Source organism: Mastigoproctus giganteus, chromosome 12, assembly GCF_048544385.1.
Source record: "Mastigoproctus giganteus isolate SK-2022 chromosome 12, ASM4854438v1, whole genome shotgun sequence".
Lineage (NCBI taxonomy): Eukaryota > Metazoa > Arthropoda > Arachnida > Uropygi > Thelyphonidae > Mastigoproctus > Mastigoproctus giganteus.
The window spans coordinates 112,457,522-112,485,183 of record NC_143586.1 but is presented as its reverse complement, the minus strand read 5'-3'; the positions used below and the strand labels follow the sequence as shown (position 1 = coordinate 112,485,183).

Genomic DNA, 27,662 nt, shown 5'->3' with positions numbered 1-27,662 from the left:
TTCTGATCCATCGGGTCTTGTTTACAGGATATCTAGAAATAAAATGTTATGCAGAGATACAGACAACACCGTGTTGGTTGGTGAACAAGAAACACATGGGACGTCGACAGTTGAGACCATTGTTTCTAACCTGTTGTTGTAATTTTGATTTTAGGAGCATTAGCAACTAAGGCCATATTGAGACGGGGATATGCGGTGGTCATTCCCTGACCTTACAGCATCCTCCGTATTTGGTGGTCACGGGCTCGAACCCCGGTCAAATCAAGAAGCGTGTGCTATGCACTGTTGCTCCTGCCCACCTGGCTATAGAGGCGCCGTTTCTAACCTTTTCCCCAGGGATTCTCCTGAAAGTGACTCCTTTGAGTAAGAACAAATCCGCCATGATAATGCCTTATATATTGGATGGTCGGATACAGTGCCTTTCGCACTTGTTGATCTAGGATTGGCTATTGCAAAATTAAATGCTAAAAAATGCCCTGGCTTGGACTTGTTAAAAAATATAGTCTTGGTCAAGTTTTTTGAACTTTTTCCTCAAGTCTTATTGAATCTAATGAACAGGTGTTTACTAGAAGGGGTTTTTCCCAGACAATGGAAGGTGGCTTTATTAAAAATTCTTCATAAATCAGGGAAATCTAAATCTGATCCACGAGCATACCGGTCAATATCTTTGTTAGCAAGTATGGGTAAATTGTTTGAGAGGCTTCTCGCAACGAGAATTCAGAATCTTCTAGAGGAAAAACAGCTCACATCTAATTGTCAATTTGGCTTCAAAAAAGGATGTTCAACCGAAGATGCCATTATCTCCCTAACAGATTACATTCAAAATTCAACTTTAAAATCTGTAATAGCTGTGTTCATTGACTTCGAGGATGCTTTTGACTCACTATGGTGGGAAAGCCTCCTCAGGTCATTGAATGAAGCCAACTATGATAACTACATTTATCAAGTGATCAGATCTTACTTCAGTGATAGATTAATTAAGGTCTGTGCAGGGCACTTAAACTATTCCTCAACTGTTTCCAGAGGATGCCCCTAGGGTCAGTCTTGGGACCTCTCCTATGGAACGCAGTGCTGGACCAGTGATTGGTCAAAGATCACGAGGACACTCAAAATAGCTTATGCCAACAATCTGGTTATTGGAATGAAAGGATAGTCAAGGAAGGTAACTGAAGTGCGAATCCAACCCACACTGGGTTGGATTCTGTGAATAAACTAAAAATTTCTACCAGCAAGACAAATTTTATGATTTCCCAAACTCATTTGGCATAGAATAGACCTCCAACTCTCAAATTCCCTATGTCTCAAGAAACAAATATTTAGGAGTAACACTGTATGACAGATTATCATTCTTGCCACAAGCATCAGAACTGTTAGAAAAAATCATGAACTTCACTTACTCCGTGGTTAGAATCTCTAAAAAAGAATGGGGATTGACGAAGAAAACCCTTTCATTATACTATAAGACAATATTCTTACCAACTGTGTCTTATGCTGCCAGTGTATGGTTCAGAAATGTTATCAAAGTGAAAATACGTACCAAACTGATATCCTTAGAATGCTCTGTTCTTTTGGCTATCAATTGTGCTCCTAGAACAGTACCTAATAATGCTTTACAGGTGTTAGGTAGCAGATGCCCCTTGACCTGTTAATTATATACAGAGCAATGACTCATCGTCTGAGGAAGGACCTTGCTAAGGAAATATTGGGGAATTAAATCAAATCCAGCAGACAACTTAAAAATAGAAAAGACCAGATTTTGGGAGGAACTTGTAAAGCTGTAGTAAATTCAATGGGATGAAAGTGAGCACAGATTGGTTACTAGGAAATTTGTTCCTAAAGCTGGTTTTGTATCAAAGTTTCAAGTTTTCCCATGGTTTACACCCACTATGACCACATCTTATTTACTTACAGGCCATGGTTCCCTCCGTTCTATGCTCTTCAAAAGAGGATTGGAACCTGATCCTTATTGCACCTGCAGAGGCTTTTCCATTGCCTATTATACTCACAGGTCAGATTGGACCTAAAAACTGTAGTTCCAGATCTCACGGAGGCTGAAATGTAAACATATTTGTGGACAATAAAACTAATTTCAAGGCATTACAGATTTTCTCCACCTTGGCTTTCAAGAAGAGAATTGAGCTGAGAGCTCAAACTGCTAGGCAATTCACTTAATAGATCTTGAAAATCTAAAGGAATAGATGGAAATTGGCTTTGGGGCATAGTCGGCATATTGTGACACGTCACCTAACCTAGAACCACAGTATAAAACAACGGGTGCAATTTCTAGATTTGGTGTAACTAGGACTCTATTCTCAGTGACTTCTTGGATGTGGACCTCAGACAAAATGTGCTCGATGACTCTGTATACTATCAACATTGCTGTTTTGGACAAAACTGGAGATAAACGAACTTTCTGTTTTTTCTGTGTTGGATATTATCTATTGGACACATCTGATCCACTGTGGAGACCGAAGCAAGCATGTACTAATTACAATTAAACTACAGCTATGATTTTGTGTAAGTACATGGCTTCAGTTTGGGAGAAGACTTAAAACATAAGATGATGTGTTGGTTGCCATTGTGTTTGCCCGAGTTGGGCCTTGGCAACAACTAAATGTTTATATTGTAAATAGTGTAGATGACGTAATGTTAAAAGCCATACTAGTTTTGGTGCTACTCCAGGCCTTGTTTGGACTCTGCACTATTATGAGTACACTTATTAAGTAGTGATAAATGTTAAATTGCTATAATTTAAGCATTGAGTGCCATGTTTACCTAAAAATATGTAGTGGTACTACTATGGGTAACTATGCAATTTTATTTTTATTTATTTTATTTTTTTTATTTATTTATTTTTTATTTTTATTTTATTTATTTTTTTTTTTGCAGGCTTCCAGATCTGGGCAACCTGGGAGCGGGATTGCTGGCATCCACCAGTATTGCACTACCTCTGATGGGTGTGGGATTTTGTGCGCATAAGCACATATAGGACAGTAGACCCAGGCCGGTTTCATCTTGCCTGGGGATGGGCACCAGGTGGCAGCTGCCCAGGTGTTCACTGCTCCCTGGTGGCGAAGTGGCCTAGAGTTTTTACACCAACACAAAAGCAAAGATGGAGATGGGCTTGGAGCCATCATGATACCCTTACGTACGTACGTATACACACACACACACACAAGCTCGATGATGGAAATGTATATATAATTGTATATAAATCTATGTAAGTTTTATATGAATGTATGTAAACTGTGTGTATTAATAAATGGGGAAAAAATGGAATTTAATTGTACCCATTTGTACCATCTTACATTTCTGAGAATTATCATCTACCTCACTATCTGAAAAAGTCTGGTGAATTTTGAGCCAAGGAAAGTACTTGTATGATTCACTCAGTATATCTAAAAATAATGAAAAAAACTGAGACACTAGTATATTTCTATTTCCAAGGACTTACCAGCATGCTCATACTTTCTTGAGTAACTCCTTGTCTTTGTGATGAGCATCTCATTCCACCGCTACTGCCACTGCTCCCCATGTTGTTTCCTAGTTTAAGTTAAGTTGTATGAAGATTAAAAAAAAAAAAAAAGCAGGCAACATTTTACACTTCTATTAAGATTTATTATTAGTTTTAAATAATTAAATTCTGCAAAAGACAAATATTTTAAGATATATGATCACTAAGTCATCAGTTTCTTAGGAACACATCATTAATCAAGGGTACAATCACTCTGTCAAAGACAATGTCAGATGTCTGTATGAGGTGGTATAAAGCAATTATATACAGATGAGGTCAGATGACAATGAATCTTGGCCCTGATCAATTCATGCTGATGGTATATGAAACATAATTCTTTCAATGGACTAACTGTGCCAGGTGTCAACACAGCAGGCTAGTGGTGAAAGTGTAACAGCGTACGGAATTTTTGTATAGCACTCATTAGGTTTGCTGATACTAGTGGGTTAATGTCTGAATAGCACAGTCTGCTTGAACCTTACTGGCAACCAGGTATTTCTGAATTCTCAGAGTTTATTCATTTGAAAATATTTACTTTCAGCAGGATAATATGCCATGTCAGAAAGCAAAAATCATTCAAGAATAAATTCAGGAGCAAGAGGATATTACCATACTTCACTGGCCAGTTCAGTCAACACATCTCACTATGAATGGGTATCTATTGGATGAGGCAAAAGAAGCTGCTCATGGTCTCTGTCCCATCTGAAGTACCCACAGGATGCAATCAGATCAGTATCTCTGTGGAATGCTTTCAGTACCTCCTGGGATCCATGTACTAATGAAATGAAGCAGTTCTGAGGGTAAGAGGAGGTATGACTCTCACTATTAGATAACTAGTGATTCAGTGTGTGTGTGTGTGTGTGAGAGAGTGAAAGAGTAAGAGAGAGAGCAAGCACACAATTTTATTTCAAGCTTTACGTAAGTAGCTACCAATGAAAAGAATCTTTATTAATTTAATTATAATTAACCTCAGTCAATCACAAATGAGATACCAGAAAGGGACAGTAGCATGACATAAATATAGATACTATAAATCACATATACACAAGAATCATCTTTTAACAGAGAATGGAATAATGAATTAGAATTTCATTAACAAGCAGCATCGTTTTGCTATTATTTTTTTTAAATACCGGTATATATATGATAACAATTATATTTTAATATGTTTTTTAATATTGATTATGAGATTGTGGTACAAGTCATCAGAAAATCTATCTGCAAATAGATTTTCCCATGACAGACATATTTATTATTATCGGTACTCACAATTGACACAAGGAGACAAATTTACAGAACGAGTCAAAAAATAATCAATAAAAACAATAAACCTAACTACTTCATCCATCCATCCATCCCATTTAATATGTTTAATTCTTTCTTAAATTTATTCAAACTACACATTTGATAATAGCAGTAGTTTGTTTGTTATTTTGGTTTTTAGGAGCATTAGCAACTAAGGCCATATTGCTCCGAGATATGTGGTGGTCATTCCCTGACCTTCCCGCATCCTCCGTATTTGGTGGTGATGGGCTCGAACCCCGGTCTAATCAAGAAGCATGTGCTTCGCACTGCTGCTCCTTCCCACCTGGCTACGGAGGTGCCAGTAGTAGTAGTGAGTAGTAGCATATGATGCAAGTACATAATGCATCGGCAAAAAAAAAAAAAAATCTACCCACATCACCTGTCCATCCATTCCAATAATTCGTACTGGAATTAATTCAAACTACCCACTGCCATGACAGAAGATAGAAATATGTTCCAACAATCAACCACTCACCGGCTGAAGGGGGGAAAAAAAAAAAGGCACTGCACATCTATCTTGCAACCATCCTTTATCAATTTGAATTTATACCCACTCATGCATGCATGTACTCTGAGCAAGAGGAAGAATGCCATCAGCACTGAGCTTACTCAAACCATTCAAAGCCTTACAAACTTTCATCAGATCACACTGCTGGTGCCTAACCTCCAGACACGGCAATTTGCAGAACTGAAGCCTTTCTTGGTAAGACCATACTTTAGTTCCTATCACCAATCTTGTTGCCCTTCTCTGCATTCCAACAGATCTACATCCTTCCTAAAATAAGGCCTCCAGACTTGTACACAGTACTCAAGATGCAGCTTAACCATTGCATTAGTAGAGACATATGATTCAAGAAAGCCAGCTTATATACAGCGGAGGACAAAAAAAAACTGAATCATCTTAAAAAAAGTACCATTTGTAGTGAAACGTTTACCCCAGGGGCTCACATCTGGTGAGTATGGGCTTGACTCACACAGGGTCCTGAGGTGGATATCATCATTCTTCTCTTTTTTGGTAATTCCCTTTTACTTCTCTCTCTCTCTCTCTCTCTTTCTTTTGCCTGGTACAGCATAAGATTCGGGCTTCCTTGTACCATATGGCTAATAATAATAATAACATATAAGATATTGTTTGATTACACAATACCTTTGGGACTGTGTCAGATAACACTTTTATTGCATCAGACAGTAATTGCAAGGTATTGCATTGGCTGTTTCTATAAATATGGCATTGGAAGGGTATACACGCTCATTAGTATCCTGTTTTGTGGAGGTGTAAGATGTCCCCCATATGATCAGTTGATACAAAGAAAAAAAAAAGTGTATCTGTTGTTCTGTACCAAGAAGGGCTTTCTATGCATGCTATCGCTGATAAAATAGGCTGTCACCAGTCAACAGTATTCCGGGTGCTGAAATTAAAGCATGAAACCGGTGATGTGAAGAGTGGCCCTGGATCAGGCCATAAAAGAGTGACTACACCTTCCCAAGATCAATATTTGAAACGGCTATGCCTTCATAATCACCATGCCAGTGCTCCTGATCTAAAACTGGACTTTGAGATGGCCTCTGGTGTTAAAACAAGTGCACGAACTATCGAAAGACGGCTTTCAGAATGTGGTCTGCATGCCTATTGGCCCAAGAAAAAAGCCCTTTTTGATCCAACAAACTTGGAAGAAGTGACTTGCTTGGGCTAAAACGCATGTTTTGTGAACAAAAGAGCAATAGGACACCATCATCTATTCTGACGAATCGAAATTCAACCAGCATGGCTCACATGCAAAGCGATATGTCAGAAGATGAAAATCGGAGGCATACCATCGTGACTGCATAACACAGACTGTAAAGTTCCCCGCCAGTCAGATGATCTGGGGATGCATAACAAGCAAAGGGGTGGGGCAAATTAAGTTTATTAAGAGAACGGTGAATGCACTGCTATCTTGGTTTCAAGCACTCCACCAAGATAGCAGTGCACTCCACCAAGATAGCAGTGAATGCACTGCTATCTTGGTGGAGTGCTTGAAACCCTTTATTAGGATTACCACACAGACGTGCAAAATTGCATTTTTCAACAGGACTCAGCACCTTGCCACATAGTAAAATTGGTAAGTTTTATGCTATTTAGATTTAATGATGAGTTTGTCTTTTTGTCTCACAAGGCTTAAAACATACTTACACCAATGTTTTCCCCCCTTAAGATGCAGTAATACCACAAAAATACTGGCATTACAGTGTTGGACTGGGATGGCAAAAGATTTGAACCCTATTTAAAATTGCTGGTACATAATGTCGTCTAAAATTGCTCAGAAGAAGCAACAAGTAAGATTAAGCCACAGGAGAGCATAGTAAGGGTATGATACCATGAAATTGGGCAACCATATACCAAGAAGTTGATTAACCCTCTGCCAGGTCATTGCAATGCTGTAATTGCAGCTCGAGGAGGAACAACAAAATGTTGAGGACTTATTTTGATAATTTACAGTACATAATACTATTACATTAACTTGTAATTTCAGTTTGTACACATAAATGCAATAAAATGTGTGTGTGTGTGGTTGTCATGATTGCCATTTCCATGATTTCTCATATTTCCATTAATTACGCATTTTACCCTTTGCCAATTAGATATTTGCCCTATTAGAATTATATCAGGTGGAGTCTTATTTATTGGATTTCATTCACAGAGATATATATCCCATCTAGCAAATGCATTTTGAAGATTTCAGCAACCCACCACAATGCAGTGCAAAATTTACAAGTGATGCAGTTTTTTTGTCTGCCACTGTAACATCGGCCAAAAAAAAAAAAAACTTCCCATTTCACCCATACATTAACTTCATAGGTTTGTCTAGTTCTGCCTAGAATTTATTTAAGCTGTCAACTTCTAAAACGACAGATGGAAGTTTGTTCCAGCAATCAACCATTCATGGCTAAAGGCAAATTTCTGCACATCTATTATACAACTGACTTTCCCCAATTTGAATTTATATCCCCTCAGGTGACTAATTTGGGCAACAGAAAGAATCCCATCAGCATTGAACTTCCTCAAACCATTCAACACCTTATACATCTCAAACAGAAAAATCTCACAGGTGCCTAGTCTCCAAAAGCTGCAATTTGCAGAACTTAAGTCTTTCTTTGTAAAGCAACCTTTTGTTTCATTCACTAATCTCGTTGCATTTCTCTGTACTCGTTCAAGCAATTTTCCATCCTCCTAAAATGAGGCCTCCAGACCTGTATACAGTATTTAAGGTGTGGCTTGACCATTGCCTTATACAAGGGGATAATCACCTCCTCATCACTGCTACAAAACGTCCTGTATATCACTGAAAAGACATGAGATACTCTTGCAGACTGTCTTTACTGCCTAGAAAACTTCATATATGACTATACAAGTACCCCCAGGTCTTTTTTATTCTCTACCACCCTGAGTATAGTACCACACAGTTGATATGTTACTATGAGTTTACTGCTACCCATAAGCAGTACTTTACATTTGTCAATGTTAAACTTTAGTTGCCACATCTCAGCCCATATGCTGAACTTTTCTAAATCCTCTTGCAGTAGCGTACTGTCATTAACAATCATTTCAAACTTCGTATTGTCTGCAAACTTAGACATTAAGCCTAATATACCTTCGTCAATATCATTAATAAATACAGAAAACAACAATGTGCCCAACACCGAACAGTGGGGGACAACACTATTCGTCATTCGACAATAACATTAGTCCATGAAGAGCAGCATCCACTGATTGCCACTCTCTGTCTTCTCCAACTGAATCATCCCTTTATTCACAGCAGCAACTTGTCCTTAATGCCATACTGCTACAACGTGTACAGTAGTATTCCATGTGTAACAGTATAAAAAGCTTTCCTGAAATCCAAGGATGTGATATCAAAATTATTTTTTGATTCCAGTTCCTTTGTGACCTCATTGTAGTATCGAATCAAAGTGGTCAGAAGAGACTTCCTCTTAACAAACCCATGCTGTCTGAACTATAACTGCAATATTATCTAGATGATCCTGCTATGGTTCTTGAAACAGTGTCTCCATATTAATTTCCTCGAACAGAAGTTAAGCTAACAGGTCTGTAATTACTTGTGTCACCCTTTGTAAATTTGGGTCACATTTGCACTTCTGCAGTCCATGGGGACCTCTCCAAGTCCAAGGAAGCTTTCATAATTATGGCTAAGGGGTTGCTTACTTCGTTTGCTGCCTCCTTTAATATTACTGGATACTTCAAATCTCCAGGTGCATTTCTTATGTTTAACCTCAACAATCTCTCCTCCACTCTGCTCTCAGTTATTGCAAAATTATTTAGCCCCTGCCAGAGTTTTATAAACTGTCAGCATTCCTCTCCTTATCTGTGAATGTAGATGCAAACTACTCATTTAGTTTATCAGCTACCTGAGCATGGTTCTCAACAGTCGAACCATTGATATCAAGTGGACCAATCTGATTCATCCCCTTCCTCCTAGAGCTTACATAAGTAAAGAATTCTTTGATGGTTTTCTTTGCATCCTTTGCCAAAGATTTCTTGCAATCTGCCTTTGCCTGCCTAAACTCCTTTGTGACTTGATTATGAATCCCATGCATTTTTCTTCTCTGTCACAAGTCTCGTTAGTTTATCTGACATCAATTTAGGCCTAACCCTTGAACAGTATTTCTTAGTTGTGACAAAATGCCTAGTAGCTTCCAAGATTACTTCCTTGAATACTTCCCATTTAGGAATTTGCTGTGGGTAACATCATCAGCTGGTCCCACTGTGCAGACTTTAAAAACTGTGTCAGACCATCACAGTCACCTTTACGAAAGCAAAAGCCCTTTTCTTTACACCTGACAGTAGTTACATCTTTGAGTAAATCACACATCAGTACACTGTGATCACTGCCATCTAGTGGATCTTTTATCTGCTGATTCTTAATTCATGAAGAATTATTACTGATAATCAGAATGAGAGTATTACTCCCTTTAGTTGCCTCTCAAACATGCTGCTGTAGAAAACAATCATCAAATAAATACAAAAAAAATCTTGCTAGTGTGTGAGTGACCAACCCAAAAATCCCAGTCAATTTCTAGGAAGCCAAAATCCCCTATTATAAGACAATCTGATTTACTGGCCCAATCTACTTCTCTTGTTCATTATACTCATCAGTCATTAGGTCTATAACACACTCTTACTCTCAATTTTGCTTTCCCAGTGCTTATGTCATACCAAACTGACTCAACATTGCATGTTGAAGTGTAGCTATGTCAACTGGCAGCACTTCCTTAAGTCTTATGTGTTTCTTAACAGCAGCACTTCCTTAAGTTTTATGTGTTGCTTAACTAGCAGCATAACATCTCCTCCCCTACTATACTTCCTGTACACAATCTTCATCATCATCATCAGCCATTTTCAATCCAATGCAGGATGAAGGCCTTTCCAGATCCTTCTGTTTTGTGCAATGGCCATCCATTTACTACCCACAAACTCATGAATTTCATCTATCCATCTCCGCCGTTGTAGCATTAGCATTAGTAGAGGCATTTGATGCAAGAAAGCAAGCTTATGCAGCATCAGCCAAAAAAAAAAAAAAAAAAAAAAAAAAAAAGTAACATAAATAAATAAAAATAACCACTTCCACTTCACCCCTCTGTTCGTTCGAAATACCTGTCCAGCTGAGCCTTAAACTTATTTAGGCTATCAACTTCCACGACAAGGGATGGAAGTCTGTTCCACCCACCAACCACCCGCTGGCTAAAGGCAAATTTCCGCACATCTATCCTACATCTGTCTTTCCTCAATTTGAATTTATGCCCTCTCAGGTGATTTTTCTGAGCTAGAGGAAGAATCCCATCAGCATTGAGCATGCTCAAACCATTCAAGGCTTTGTACACCTCTATCAGATCACCCCGCTGGTGCCTAGTTTCCAGACACTGTAATTTGCAAAACTTAAGCCTTTCTTCGTAAGAGAACCCCTTTGTCCCATTCACCAATCTAGTTGCCCTTCTCTGTACTCGTTCCAGCAGCTCTACATCCTTCCTGAAATGAGGCCTCCAGGCCTGTATACAGTACTCTAGGTGTGGCCTGACCATTGCCTTATACAAGGGAATAATCACCTCCTTATCCCTGCTAGAAAAATTCCTATATATCATTGACAATACACCATGAGCTACTCTTGCAGCTCGTCTGCACTGCTCAGAGAACTTCATATCTGCCTGCACCACCACCCCCAGGTCCCTTTCATTCTCTACCACTGTCAGTGTAGTACCACAGAGTTGATACGTTGCTCTGGGGTTGCTGTTTCCCATATGTAGTACTTTACATTTGTCAATGTTAAACTTCATTTGCCACCTCGAAGCCCATCTGCTCAACCTTTCCAAATCCTGTTGCAGCAGCATAGTGTCAGTAGTGTCCTTGACAACCCTGCCAACCTTCGTATCGTCTGCAAACTTGGACATTAAGCCTGATATACCATCATCAATATCATTTATAAATACAGAAAACAATAAAGGCCCCAATACTGAACCCTGAGGGACTCCACTAATAACATTAGTCCACGATGAGCAGTGTCCATTGATTACCACTCTCTGTCTTCTCCCCCTCAATCACCCCTTTATCCATAGCAGCAACTTGCCTCCAATGCCACACTGCTCCAATTTGTGCAGCAGTCTTCCATGTGCAACAGTATCAAAAGCCTTTCTAAGATCCAAGTATATAATATCAAAGTTATTCCCTGCATCCAGTTCTTTTGTGACTGCATCATAGTATCCAATCAAATTGGTCAGGCAAGACTTCCCCTTAACAAAACCATGCTGTGTCCTAGCTATAACTGAAGTCTTGTCTAGATGATCCTGCAGTGCTTCTTTCACCAGTGCCTCCATTAATTTTCCGGGAACAGAAGTTAAACTCACAGGTCTATAATTACTTGTGTCAGCCTTTGATCCCCCTTTGTGAATTGGGGTCACATTTGCACATCTCCAGTCAATGGGTACCTCCCCTGAGTCCAAGGAAGCTCTCATAATTATGGCTAAGGGTTTGCTTACCTCCTTTGCTGCCTCCTTTAATATAACTGGATAGATCCCATCCACCCCAGGTGCCTTTCTTGTGTTTATCTTCAACAATTTCTCCTCCACTTTGCTCTCAGTTATTACAAGATTCTCTAGCTTACTGCTAGAGTTGAATACACCTCTGGCATTCCCCTCGCTGAATAACTCCTCATGTGTGAATGTCGATGCAAAATATTCATTTAGTTTGTTAGCTACCCGAGCAGGGTCATCAACAGTTGACCCATCGATCTCAAGTGGACCAATCTGATTCATCCCCTTCCTTCTAGAGTTTACATAAGTAAAGAACTCTTTGCTGTTTTTCTTCGCATCCCTTGCCAAGGATCTCTCGTAATCTGCCTTCGCCTGCCTAACCTCCTTTGTAACTTGGTTACAGATCAACTTGTATCTATCATAGGCGTCCGTGTCACGTGTTAATTTGTATGTATCCCATGCATTTTTCTTCTCTGCCATATGCCTCATTAGTTCATCTGACAACCATTTAGGCCTAAACCTTGAACAATATTTCTTAGTTGGTATGTAAAGCCTAGTAGCTTCCACGATAAGTTCTTTGAATGCTTCCCATTTTGAATTTGCTGTTGGCAATATCATCAGTTGATCCCACTGTATAGAATTTAAATACTGTCTCAGTCCATTGTAGTCGCCTTTACGAAAGCAATACCCCTTCCCTTTACCCCTAATGGTAGTTACCTCTTTGAGTAACTCCCACTTCAGCACACTGTGATCACTGCCACCAAGTGGTTCATTTATCTGCAGATTCTTAATGCATGAAGAATCACTACTGATAATCAAATCAAGAGTATTACTCCCTCTAGTTGCCTCCCGAACATGCTGATGTAGAAAACAATCATCCAATAAATCCACAAAAGCCTTGCTACTGTGTGAGTGACCAGCCCCCAAATTCCAGTCAATATCTGGGAAATTAAAATCCCCCATTATAAGACTCTCTGATTTACTGGCCCACTCTATTTCTCCGAACAGTTTCTTATTATACTCATCAGAGTCATTAGGCCTATAGCACACTCCTACTCTCAATTTTGATCTCCCAATGCTTATGTCACACCAAACTGACTCGACACTGCACTGTCCAGCGATGTCGACTGGCTTCACTTCCTTGGATTTTATGTGTTTTTTAACTAATAGCATAACCCCTCCTCCCTTCCTATCCTGTCTATCCTTTCTGTAGACATTGTACTCCCCAAATTCCAGTTCTGCATTTCTTATATCTGTGTGACACCACGTCTCTGAAATCCCCACAATATCTGCCTTTGATGTTTTGAGCAATACCTCAAATTCATCAAATTTATTTACTAAACTCCTAGCATTGGTGTACACACAAGTATACATGCACCTGTTCTTTTTCTTGTCTTCCAGGTTTTCTTCTAGCTCCTCTTGGGTGCCATTTTGTTATTTTCTTAGTCCATCTATCATCATGTCTTCGAGCTATGTGTCCTGCCCAAGACCATTTTAGTTCTTTAGTTTTGATAAAAATGTCCTTTACTTGAGTTTGTAGCCTAATCCATGTGTTTCTCTTCTTATCTAACAGTCTGATTCCCAATATAATTCGTTCCATTCTTCACTGTGTAGTTCTCAGCTTCTCTTCCATTCTTTTGGTGAATGCCCAAGTTTCACTTCCATAAGTCATGGTGGGGAGTATACATTGGTTCATTATTTTACGTTTCAGACAAACTGGGATATTGCTCATCAGTATGTGACTATATTTCCTGAATGCTATCCATCCAAAATTTATTCTTCTCTTGACTTCCATTAATTTATCATTATTACAGCTAATAACTTGTCGCAGATAAGTACATGACTCCACCTTTTCAATTACTGCTCCTTCAATCATTATGTCCCTTTCTGTGGCATACTTCTTCATCATTACTTTTGTTTTAGCCATATTCATCTTTAATCCAAAATCCTTACTAATTCTGCATAAGTGATTAAGATTTTTCTCTAATTCTTTGGGATCGTGGTTTATGACCACAATGTCATCTGCAAATCGTAAACTTTTTAGGTACTCTCCATTCACATTGACATTGATTAGACTGGTCACTTTCTGTGACCAGTCTAATCTTCTGAAAGCTTCATTGGCAATTAAATTGTACTTTTAACTATACATATAACCACTTAGGTTACGTAACATAAATAATTAGTAAAAACAAATAATTAATACATAACTTGATATGGAAGTTATATAAAGGGATTTCGTAGATAACACTCGTTACGGAAACATAAATATTTCGTAGATAACACTCGTTACTGAAACGTAAATATTTCGTAGATTTCGTAGATAACACACATTACTGAAACATAAATATAGCATTATAACTGTGTTGGGATACAAGTTTAGGATTTAATTTTGTACAGAAATTGAAATTTTATTGAAAGTAAATCGAAATCATGACTCAAACCAGAGCAGCAAAGCAAAAGGCTCAAGCTAATGGGAATGCTGTGGCTCAGGAGAGAACTGAGGGGGGGGGCAGCTGTCCTCTGAATCACAGCCTTTTAAGATGCACTATTTGCTTGATGTTTGCGGAGCAGTCAGGTATGGGACATGATACTGCCATGGGGGATGTCTTTGTATGTGTGCGATACAAGGCGTGTAAGGAAATCAGGAGACAACTCAGCGTTGTTATGGGCCTATATGAGAGCTTGAAGGACAGGGTGGATGCCCTCGAAGGATTACAAGTGAGGGGCCCATCAAGCTCTCAGCTGCCCACACCAATGCCAGAGCTTGCACTTGGTCATCGCGCAACACAGCGGCAACTCCCAAGGCAGAATGTGCTGGTCCCAAAGGAACTAGTTGTTGGTGACTCGATTGTCAGGGAAACGGGAAACATGCTTTGTAAAAAGGATAGGTGGAACAGGACCAGGGTATGTCTGCCAGGGGCAAAGGTTGATGACGTTGTAGAACGGATATCATCTTTTAAGGGCACAAAAGGTGATATAGTTGTACACGTTGGCACTAATGATATTAAGAGTAGGAGACGGGCGGAATTACTTAACAAGTACAGGTCACTGATGAAAAAAAGCCGTGAATTAGGGTTGAATTTGAAAGTGTCTGCAATTCTGCCCAGACACGATAGGAGGGAGTATATGATGAGAGCCCTGTCGATCAATTTGGCCCTGGAAAGATTGTGCAGGGCTCAAGGGGCAGAATTTTTTTCAGCCTGGTCTGTACCTGTTAACAGGAAAGACTGTTTCTACAGGGATAGGATACACTTAAATAGAAAGGGTGCAAGAATGTTTGCTGATGCTATCGAGGCAGTGTTAGGTGGGTCGGAAAACTGCTAGATAAGGACTAATAGATTAATAGTAGCCACTGGCAGAGGAGAAAGTGATTCTTGCACTGCTTCTATTGGAATGAGCAGCAGCCTGGAAAATAAGATGCAGGATATTTCAGAGACTGCTGGGAATCATGGGGGTACAAGTGGGTTGTGTTAGGGTGGCTAAGAGGAAGAGCAGGTGCATGTATACTTGCGTGTACACCAATGCTAGGAGTTTAGTAAATAAATTTGATGAATTTGAGGTATTGCTCAAAACATCAAAGGCAGATATTGTTGGGATTTCAGAGACGTGGTGTCACACAGATATAAGGAATGCAGAACTGGAATTTGGGGAGTACAATGTCTACAGAAAGAATAGACAGGATAGGAAGGGAGGAGGGGTTATGCTATTGGTTAAGAAACACATAAAATCCAAGGAAATGAAGCCAGTCGACATAGCTGGACAGTGCAGTGTCGAGTCAGTTTGGTGTGACATAAGCATTGGGAGATCAAAATTGAGAGTAGGAGTGTGCTATAGGCCTAATGACTCTGATGAGTATAATAAGAAACTGTACGGAGAAATAGAGTGGGCCAGTAAATCAGAGAGTCTTATAATGGGGGATTTTAATTTCCCAGATAGTGACTGGAATTTGGGGACTGGTCACTCACACACTAGCAAGGCTTTTGTGGATTTATTGGATGATTGTTTTCTACATCAGCATGTTAGGGAGGCAACTAGAGGGAGTAATACTCTTGATTTGATTATCAGTAGTGATTCTTCATGCATTAAGAATCTGCAGATAAATGAACCACTAGGTGGCAGTGATCACAGTGTTCTGAAGTGGGAATTACTCAAAGAGGTAACTACCATTAGGGGTAAAGGGAAGGGGTATTGCTTTCGTAAAGGCGACTACGATGGACTGAGACAGTATTTAAATTCTATACAGTGGGATCAACTGATGATGTTACCAACAGCAAATTCAAAATGGGAAGCATTCAAAGAACTTATCTTAGAAGCTACTAGGCTTTACATACCAACTAAGAAATATTGTTCAAGGTTTAGGCCTAAATGGATGTCAGATAAACTAATGAGGCATATGGCAGAGAAGAAAAATGCATGGGATACATACAAATTAACACGTGACACAGAAGCCTATGATAGATACAAGTTGATCTGTAACCAAGTTACAAAGGAGGTTAGGCAGATTACGAGAGATCCTTGGCAAGGGATGCGAAGAAAAGCAGCAAAGAGTTCTTTACTTATGTAAACTCTAGAAGGAAGGGAATGAATCAGATTGGTCCACTTGATATCGATGGGTCAACTGTTGATGACCCTGCTCAGGTAGCTAACAAACTAAATGAATATTTTGCATCGACATTCACACATGAGGAGTTATTCAGTGAGGGGAATGCCAGTAGTGTATTCAACTCTAGCAGTAAGCTAGAGAATCTTGTAATAACTGAGAGTAAAGTGGAGGAGAAATTGTTGAATATAAACAGAAGAAAGGCACCTGGGGTGGATGGGATCTATCCAGTTATATTAAAGGAGGCAGCAGAGGAAGTAAGCAAACCCTTAGTCATAATTATGAGAGCTTCCTTGGAGTCAGGGGACTGGAGATGTGCAAATGTGACCCCAATTCACAAAGGAGGATTAAAGGCTGACACAAATAATTATAGACCTGTTAGTTTAACTTCTGTTCCAGGAAAATTATTGGAAGCACTGGTTAAAGAAGCACTGCAGGATCATCTAGACGACTTCAGTTATAGCTCGGACACAGCATGGTTTTGTTAAGGGAAAGTCTTGCCTGACCAATTTGATTGGATACTATGATGCAGTCACAAAAGAACTGGATGCAGGGAATAACTTTGATATTATATATCTTAGAAAGGATTTTGATACTGTTGCACATGGAAGACTGCTGCACAAATTGGAGCAGTGTGGCATTGGAGGCTTGTTGTTGTTATATTTGGGTTTTCTGGCACAAGGGCCTCTTGGGCCATATTTTGCCTGTTCGATATTTGCTTATCACTAATTTCTCATGTTATTGTGATCATAGGCTATTATAGAGATTTATCTGTTTCAAATAAGTAAGCAGTTCCTCCAAATTTGCATCATTGCCAAGAATCTGCAATAAGGTAATCGGTTCCTTCAAATGGGATAGCGATGTAAAGGTTGATTTTCTGGTAGTTGAAAGTTGGGGACATTCAATGAGGATATGATATATTGTCAACTGCGACTGGCACAACAAACACTGAGGAGGGTTCTCTCCCATAAGCAAATACAGATGAGTTGGATGTGAATGTCCAATGTGGAGCCTTGCTAGAATTACTTCTTGTTGTCTGCTTTTCTTGATACTAGATGTCCACAATTTTGGCTCTTTTTTTATCTGCAGCAGTTTATTATTTATTTGAGCTTTCCAGAGGTCAGACCATTGCTTCCTACATGATGTTTCAATGATGGATTTGTAGTCGGTGTAGGGCACTGTTTGTTGCCTGGAAGTGCTTGAGTCAGGGTATTTAGCGGCGGCGTCCGCTTGTTCATTACCTGGAATGCCTGCATGACCAGGTATCCAGCAGAAGGTAACCTTCTGGTTGGCTTTTTGACAGTAAAATAACTTGGACCGTATCTCTTTAAGAATCGGATGTGAGGGCGACATGGTAGTTTGAATGGCAGTGATTGCGTTTAAGGAGTCTGGGTATATCAGGGATTGCTTTATACAGCTGTCGTGTATTCTATCTAGAGCTAGTTTAATTGCAAATAATTCTGCAGTATAGATAGTGCATTCCGTAGGAAGAGACACAGCAACTGAGAAGGCAGAAAAATCTGCTGCAGCACCAACGGCTGCATCTGTTTTGGAGCCATCAGTATAGATAGGTACTTTATCTGAATTTTCCAACAAATGAGTTTTATGGAGCTGTTGATAGTTTATATTTGCCAGAGAGGATTTTCCCCATCTTGAAAAGAAATTGTCGCAGAGAGGTGAGAATTCAGTCCAGGGAGTTTCAGGAGTAGCAAGGTCTTGGAATATGTTGTGAAATTTAAGATCCCAACTGATCGTGAGTTCTTGCAGTCGAATCCCTGCGGGGCGGATTTCATTAGGCTTATTGTGATATAATTCAGCATATTGAGGATCAAACAGGTACTGCCAGCTAGGGTGGAATGGCATGCTTTTAATTTTTGCTGCATAATTACACAATAAGGATTTTCTCCTGAGATGCAAAGGGGGTTCATTTGCCTCAATATACAGGCTGTGGACTGGAGATGTTCTGAAGGCTCCCACAGCTATCCTAAGAGCACTATGCTGTATGGTGTTCAGACGTAATAGTGAACTTTTCCTAGCGGAGTCATAGACAGGTGATCCATAATCTAATCGTGATCTTATTAAAGCTCTATACAGATGAAGGAGAGAGCTTCTGTCAGCACCCCAGGACTTAGCAGAGACTGCTCTCAGGATGTTCAGTTTTTTAAGACATGTAGTTCGAAGGAAAGCAATATGGGAAGCAAAATTAAGTTTGTTATCTAAATATAACCCCAACAGACGGAAACTGTTAGTGATAGGAATCAGGTTGTTTTTTAAAAATATTTCTGGATCCGGGTGAAGTTTGCGTTTTTTACAAAAATGAATTGCACTAGATTTCTTTTCTGATAGGGAATAGCCATTCCGCAATGCCCATGATTCAATTTTAGCGATGGAAATTTGGAGTTGTCTTTCAATGATGTTCATGGTTTGGGATTGACAAGAAACAACAAGGTCATCAGCGAACATATACGATTCTACTGTATTAGGTACATCCTGTGTCATGTTTGTAATTCTTATTGAAAATAACGTTGGACTAAGAATGGACCCCTGAGCAACACCCTCCTCTTGTTCAAATGATTTAGATAAATTGTTCATGTATCTAACCTGAAATGTTCTGTGGCATAGGAAGTTTTGTACAAAGTTGGATAAATGACCTCTCAAGCCAAAAGAATGAAGATCTTGAAGTATACCGTATCGCCAGGTGTTATCGAAGGCTTTCTCAATATCAAGATTGATCATGACCAAATGTTGTCCCCTTATGAAGGCATTTCGGATGTTTGCTTCTGCTTTTATCATTACATCTAACGTGGACCGGTTCTTTCGAAACCCATACTGATTGTTATTTTGCAAGTTGTTAGTTTCCAGGAACCATGTTAGCCGCCTGTGAACCATTTTTTCCAAGACTTTGCCTAAGCAGCTGGTCAGTGAAATCGGCCTGTAATTATGTGGAAAGCTGCGATCCTTTCCTGGCTTTGGAAAGGCTAGTATAATTGAGTGACGCCAGGAGTTTGGGTAAGTATTTTCTAGAAATATTCGATCGTAATATTTTAACAATGCCCTTCTTGTTCTGTTGTTTAGTTGGCTTATCATGACGTAGTAGATCCCATCTGGACCAGCAGCACTACTGGAAGTTTTATTGAGCGCCCCTAAAAGTTCTGTTATTGTAAATGGCTGGTTGTACGGGTGTGAAACTCTAGTGGAGAAATTGATCTTATGCTGCTCTGATGATTTTTTAATTTTCTGAAAGATTGGGTTGTAGGTGGATACGCCTGATATACTGGCAAATGATTCGGCTAAGGCATTTGCAATTTCTGCCGGAGAGGACAACTCCTTTCCTTTCCAGTTTAATATTGAGGCCGGGGACTGGACATATTTGCCATCAATTGTTTGTATTTTCTTCCAGATGAGTCTTATATCTGTGTCCTTGTTTATACTAGAGGAAAAGCTAATCCATGCTTCTCTTTTTGCTTTCCTTCTTATTTGGCGGATCTTAGCTTTCATTCTTTTAAAACTAATTAGGTTACTGGTTGTGGGGAATTTGCGGAACAAATTCCAAGCCCTATTTTTTTCCTGTTTAGTGTATGTACAATCCGGATTCCACCAGTAATTATTGTGTTTGCGTTTCCCAGGCAAGGACTTTGGTATTGTAGAGTTGGCAGCTTGTAATATTTGATTAGTTATATGTTGTGTGACATAATCTATGGGTTGAAGTTGAATTATTTCATCATCTAATTGAACATTTGAGGCATATTCATTCCAGTGTGCCCTACGAAATTTCCATTTGGAGCGACCCGGCAAAGGGGAGTTTACCCATGTTTGCAGCTTGCAGAGAATTGGCAGATGATCACTATTTAGTGGATTTTCAAGAACAGACCACTCCGTATTATACATATGTATTAGTACATATGGAGGGAGAGCTCCATATTACTCTCCATAGTACACTCCGTATTAGTACATATGGAGGGAGAGCAGATTGAAAGGTCTATTGCACTCATGGATCCTGTAGAAAAATGTATATAAGTAGGCTGTCCAGTATTCAAAAGGTAAGTTGGCACACATCGAGAAGATTTTCTATTTGTTTACCTCTTTTGTCGATTGTTGGAGATCCCCACAGCGAATAATGAGCATTGAAGTCTCCGAGCAAATAGAAAGGAGGTGGTAGCTGGTCTATTAGATTTTCTAGATTTTCTGAGGAGATTGAGGAATTTGGGGGAATATATATATAGATGCTATTGTAACAGTCATGCCAATTTCTGCGCGCATTGCCACTACCTCAAAAGGAGTCTGAAGAGCAACAGGTTTAGATGGAATATTATTTCTAACAAGAACCGCCACGCCTCCACGGGCCGGCGAGTCGATACTCCTGTCTCTTCTGAACATGGTATAATTCTTAATGGTAGGACACACTTGTGGATTTAAATAGGTTTCTTGTAGGGATATACATGCTGGTTCATAGCGGTTTACGAGATCATGCAAGTCATCTTTTGCATTACGAAAGCCTCTACAATTCCACTGAAGAATTCTTTCCATTATGCGATCTTGTTAGTTGTTTTTGCTTCTGACAGTTTTTGGTTGTAGCTTGTTTATATCTCTCTATTTTTACTTTGTCTTTCTTAGGAAAGAAAGGACGTGTCGTGTCCATCTCATCAGTTGCGTGGAGTTCTAAAATTCCATCATCTGAATTTTTCTGCTGATCAATATCCATTTCCGTTGAAATCCGTGGATGCACCATTGGGGTTTCTCTAGCTTTTGGTTTCATTGTTGATGCATCGGCTGGAATGGAGATTGCAGTATTGCTGGCTTGTTCAGTTGTTTGTTGTGAAGGACACTGATTAGGAGAAGTGAGTATGGATCGTGCCCAATTCGCGATAGATGTATTAGGAGGAACTGTAACGTCTGTTTGGATACTTACTGATTGCACCTGTTTGGCAGCTGTGGCTACGTACGCTTTGGCTCCATTCTGATTATTTCTCTTCTCGCCTCTGAATAAGTGACTTTGTTTTCCACTTTATATTTCTGTATTTTTTTTCCTTGCTTCCATAGTTCGCATATTTTGGAGAAAGCTGGGTGATTACCTTTACAATTTGGGCAATGAGGAGTGGTAGCATTGCAATCGGATTGGTTGTGGTCCTTTGATCCGCAGTTAGGACCTATTGCCTCACCTCTACATGCAGTCTGAGAGTGTCCATATTTTTGGCACTTATAGCACCTGATTGGGTTTGGGATGTAGGGTCGGACACGGCAATGGAGATAGCCTGCTTTGACAGATGTTGGTAAGATGGGAGAGCTAAAAGTGAGGATTATGCTCCTTGTTGGAATGAGAGTACCATCTTTACGAGTCATGATTCTCCTGGCTTGGATGACTCTTTGTTCTCATAGCTCTTTGGCTATTTCCTCCTCCTCTGATACGGTTAATAAGTCCCATTCTGCAATTACTCCCTTGGAGGAATTTAAGGTGGCATGGGGAGTGACTTTTATTGGATGTCCACCGAAAGTTGTCAGATTTAATAACTTTGCAGAATGCTCGGATTTCATGGTCTCTACCAGAAGATCCCCAGACTGGAGTCGTCTTACTGATTTTGGTGAACCTGCGACAGCCTCTAAGCATTTTTGCACAAGGAATGGGGACAATTTACTCAAAGGCTGGTCTGATGTAGAGTGCAGTATGAGGAATGCTGGTAACTCCTCTTGAGGATTTGTTTTCAACCTCTTGGGTTGGGAAAAGCCATCATCGGTGTGTTTTGTCGCTAGTTTTGAGCTCGGAGGCTCTAAAGGTGGGAACATATTGTTATCCATCTTTGCTCCTTTCAGCCCCGGGAGAGTGGATTTCTTCTCCCAGGTTACCGGCCCCGCCATGGGGAGGCAGGAGCAGTGCCGCTAGAGTGACCAAGCGGTATAAAAGTTAGTATATTAGTTTAAATGGAAAAAAGAAAGGTGATTTGCCTTTCTGAAACTTAGTTACAGATCATAAGTCTAAGTTTACTAGTATTTAATGAAAACGTAAGAAAACTTTTTTAACTGAACAAAAACTGCAGCTTCGAGAAAAACGCTCTAAAAATCACTGAGAATAGCTTGATCACTATAATGCTTGGCACCCGGGGCTGTACAATACTCTAAACATCAGGCATTGGAGGCAAATTGCTGCTATGGATAAAGGGGTGGTTGAGGGGGAGAAGACAGAGAGTGGTAATCAATGGACACTGCTCATCGTGGACTAATGTTATTAGTGGAGTCCCTCAGGGTTCGGTATTGGGTCCTTTATTGTTTTCTGTATTTATAAATGATATTGATGATGGTATATCAAGCTTAATGTCCAAGTTTGCAGACGATACGAAGGTTGGCAGGGTTGTCAAGGACACTACTGACACTATGCTGCTGCAACACGATCTGGAAAGGTTGAGCAGATGGGCTGAGAGGTGGCAAATGAAGTTTGCCAATGTAAAGTACTACATATGGGAAACAGCAACCCCAGAGCAACGTATCAACTCTGTGGTACTACACTGACAGTGGTAGAGAATGAAAGGGACCTGGGGGTGGTTGTGCAGGCAGATATGAAGTTCTCTGAGCAGTGCAGGCGGGCTGCAAGAGTAGCTCATGGTCAATGATATATAGGAATTTTTCTAGCAGGGATTTTCTAGAGTACTGTATACAGGCCAGGAGGCCTCATTTCAAGAAGGATGTAGAGCTGCTGGAACGAGTACAGAGAAGGGCCACAAGATTAGTGAATGGAACAAAGGGGTGCTCTTACGAAGAAAAGCTTAAGTTTTGCGAATTACAGTGTCTGGAGACTAGGCACCAGTGAGGTGATCTGATAGAGGTGTACAAAGCCTTGAATGGTTTGAGCATGCTCAATGCTGATGGGATTCTTCTTCTTGCTCAGAATAATAACCTGAGAGGGCATAAATTCAAATTGAGGAAAGACAGATGTAGGATAGATGTGCGGAAATTTGCCTTTAGCCAGCTGGTGGTTGGTAGGTGGAACAGACTTCCATCCCTTGTCGTGGAAGTTGATAGCCTAAATAAGTTTAAGGCTCAGCTGAACAGGTATTTCGAACGAACCGAGGGGTGAAGTGGAAGTGGTTATTTTTTATTTATTTATTTTACTTTATTTATTTTTTTTTTTTTTGTCTGATGCTGCATAAGCTTGCTTTCTTGCATCAAATGCCTCTACTAATGCTAATGCTAAAGCTTCCTCAAGGGCAGCAGTAAACAGCTTCAAAGATATAGTGTGTCTCCTTTTCGAACTCCTTTCTCAATTTTAAATTTTATACTGTCTTTGTCTAGTCTAATAAAGGAGGTAGCGTTCTCATATATTTTCTTCAAAATCATAATATATGGGGTTGGTTGGTTGATATGATGTTTAATGGCACAAGGGCTGCTAAGGCCATATTGTGCCTAATATATGGGGTATCTATGCCTTGTCTTTCCAGTGCTTGAAACATTACCTTATGTTGTATGGAGTCAAATGCCTTTTCATAATCCACAAATGCCAGGCATAATGGTATTTTATATTCATTTGCTTCCTCCATTAGCTGTGATATTACGTGAAGGTCATCCATAGTTGAGTATCCTGTCCTAAAGCCAGCTTGCTCTTTCAGTTGATTCTCATCAAGTATTCTTTCTAATCTGTTAGTAACGACCTTTGTGAACAACTTGTAGTTGTGATATAACAAGCTAATTGGTCTATAATTTCCAATTTCTGATTTACTTCTTTTTTATGCAGCAAAACTCTGATTCCGTTATTCCACTCCCTAGGCGTCACACCTTTTCTAATGCATTTTGTGAATACTTGCCAGTTTTTGTGTTATGTCTCTTCCTTCCAATTTAACAACTCTACAGTAACTTCATCTTAGATTTTGTTTAACATTGTTTAACACTGACAAATGAAAAGTACTACATAGGGGAAACAGCAACCCCAGAGCAACGTATCAAGTCTGTGGTACTACACTGACAGTGGTAGAGAATGAAAAGGACCTGGGGGTAATTGTGCTGGCAGATATAAAGTTCTCTGAGCAGTGCAGACTGACTGCAACAGTAGCTCATGGTGTCTTATCAATGATATACAGGAATTTTTCTAGCAGGGATAAGGAGGTGATTATTCCCTTGTATAAGGCAATGGTCAGGCAACACCTTCAGTACCGTATACAGGTCTGGAGGCCTCATTTCAAGAAGGATGTAGAGCTGCTGGAACGACTACAGAGAAGGGCAACAAGATTAGTGAATGGAACAAAGGGTTGCTCTTATGAAGAAACGCTTAAGTTTTGCAAATTACAGTGTCTGGAGACTAGGCACTGGCAAGGTGATCTGACAGAGGTGTATAAAGCCTTGAATGGTTTGAGCATGCTCAATGCTGATGGGATTCTTCCTCTTGCTCAGAATAATCACCTGAGAGGGCATAAATTCAAATTGAGGAAAGACAGATGTAGAATAGATGTGCGGAAATTTGCCTTTAGCCAGCAGGTAGTTGGTTGGTGGAACAGAGTTCCATCCCTTGTTGTGGAGATTGATAGCCTAAATAAATTTAAGGCTCAGCTGGACAGGTATTTTGAATGAATGGAGGGGTGAAGTGGAAGTTTTTTTTTTTTTTGGCTGATGCTGCATAAGCTTGCTTTCTTGCATCATATGCCTCTACTAATGCTAACCTTCCCCAGGGGCTTTCTGATTCTTCATTTTCTTCAATGCCTGTTGTATCTCATCAGGAAGAATATCGGCTATGTCGTATGTGTTACTAATTTGCAATCCATCTTACCCACTGCTGGCATCATTCCCTCGCTCCTTGTATAATTCTCTATAGTAGTCTTCTGCTATTTGAATTATGCCTTCTCTGCTATTTATAAGTACACCATTGCTATTCTTCAGTTTCAGTATCATTTGTCTTTCTGTATTACTGCTCAAGGCTGCTGATTTAAGTCCTTTGTTTTCCCTTAATGCTTGTTCTACTTTTCTTGTGTTAAATCTTCTTATGTCCTCTCTGATCCTCTTTCTAATGGTTTTGCATAACTCAGCATACTCAATTTTCTTCTTGTCAGTGTTTATCTTGCCCTTCATTTGTCGCCTTCAGCTCATCATAACAAGTTAGTTTTAGTTATTTAGTTTTTTTTTTTTAGGAGCATTAGCAACTAAGGCCATATTGCTCCAGGATATGCGGTAGTCATTCCCTGACCTTTCCGCATCCTCCGTATTTGGTGGTGACGGGCTCGAACCCCGGTCTAATCAAGAAGCGTGTGCTACGCACTGCTGCTCTTTCCCACCTGGCTATGGAGGCACCATCATAACAAGTGTTTCTTGACTAATTTTTTCTTCTTTGGATTTCTTTTTTTCCTATAGGTTTCTTGGGCTTTATCACTTTCAGAAAGTTGTAATATTCCTCGTCGATATCTTGGTCCTGAGCAGTCTGCAGAAGCTCAAACCTGTATTTAAGTTCCAGTACATACTGCTCTTTCTCCTCTTCTGTTATCTCGAACACCTTTATATTATTTTCTTGAGCTAGTTTTGTCCTTTCCTTTATCTATATCAATTGTGCATCTTACCATTCTGTGATTACTTCCAACATATACCTTATTCAATAAGATAACATCATTCACGATACATTTTCTGTTAGTGAGGATTAAGTCGATTTCATTGGTTGTTAATCTGTTTGGACTCTTCCATGTCCACTTTCTGTTCACCCTTTTCTTGAAAAAAGTGTTCATTCCTGACAATCCTTGAGATTCTACAAATTCCACCAATCTTTCACCTCTTTCATTTCTTTCACCAATTCCAAAATTTCCTATTGTTCCCCTTTCTGCACTGTTTTGTCTTTTTCCAACCTTATCATTGAAGTCTCCCATAATAATAGTGTAGTGGGTTTTCTGTTCATCTAGAAGACTCTCAATTTCGGTGTACATTTCTTCAACCTCTTCATCATCATGGCTCGACGTTGGTGCATAAATCATTATAACCTTTAGCTTGTACCTCTTAGAAATCTTGAGTATTAGTCTTGACACCCTTGGTGATGTACTTTTGAATTCCAAAATGTTGTTTTTTACTGGTATCTTTATGGACCAGAAACCCAACTCTACCTTCGCTCCTTTCACTGTTTCCATTGGTGTACAGCAGATTTCCACTTGATAAACTTATAAGTGATTCATTTCTTCTTCTTGTTTCAGCCAAACCGATGATATTCCAATTCACATTTTCTAGTTCCTTTTCCAGCTCTAATATCCTGTCTTCACCAATGAGCGATCTTATGTTGTAACAGGCCAAGTTCAGTTTCAGTGCATGGCAGCCTGGTCATACCCAGAGATTCTTAGCACCCTCTGCTTCCACTCTGATCCTCTCTCTGCCGTAAGAGGGTAAGTGAAAGCCACTGGGGACAGAGCCATTTGTTTCGTCGCACTGTCATAAACTGGAGGGTTTGGTCTTTTCCTCTTCATGCTTACCAGGTGTCTTGAAGGGAACCACTCTACACGTTCGTTTCCACCTAAGTGACGTAACAGGGCTTACCATTGAGAGGGTGCGCATGAGTGGATTTTAGGGAGGTAGGCCAACCGGACTTCTCCTAAATCTTCTGTAATAGAAAGATATTGGATCCATTAGTGTTTTAGACTGAATGTCTGATACCACACAGAATACCTGTTCCCCTCTAAGACCCCTGAACACATTGTACTCCACAAATTCCAATTCTAAATTCCTTATACCTGTGTGATACCACATATCTGATATCCCGACAATATCTGCCTTTGATGCACAACAATATTTGCCTTGTATAATGGGAATAATCAGCTGCTTATCCATGTATATCAATGACAAAACCTGACTGGCAGCCTATCTCATTGCTCAAAAAAATTTACATCTGACAGCACAATTATCCCCAGCGCTTTTTTCATTTTCCAATACCCTCAGTGTTGCACCACACCATTAGACATTAATCTGGGATTACTACTGCCCATTATGTTAAACTTCATAATGCTACTTCACAGGCCAGCAGCCTAATTTTTTTAGTTCTTCTTGCAGTGGCTTACCCTGATTACTGTCATTACTCACACTGCCAACCTTTGTATCATGTGCAAACTTAGACACAAAGATCATCAATATAGACTAGGTATAAGCATAGTGTGAAAGCATCAATAATACAAATCTGAATGAACAGAATATTAGCAAAACAGCATTGTTTTAAGTTATATCTCATATTGTGAATACCTTCACAACGAGTTGCCATGATATCGCACTACTTCAAATAAG

General features: G+C 39.7%; 1 protein-coding gene across 5 annotated transcripts in view; it reads right to left on the bottom strand.

Annotated features, from left to right (window-relative positions):
- The window catches only part of LOC150077345 (C2 domain-containing protein 5), a 992,151-nt gene that overhangs the window by 586,601 nt on the left and 377,888 nt on the right, over positions 1 to 27,662 (bottom strand). For all 5 annotated transcript variants that reach the window (XM_090386765.1, XM_090386767.1, XM_090386764.1 and 2 more), the window contains exon 11: positions 3,455 to 3,543. In XM_090386765.1, coding sequence (XP_090242891.1) covers positions 3,455 to 3,543 — 89 coding nt within the window. The remainder of the gene's footprint in view (positions 1 to 3,454; positions 3,544 to 27,662) is intronic.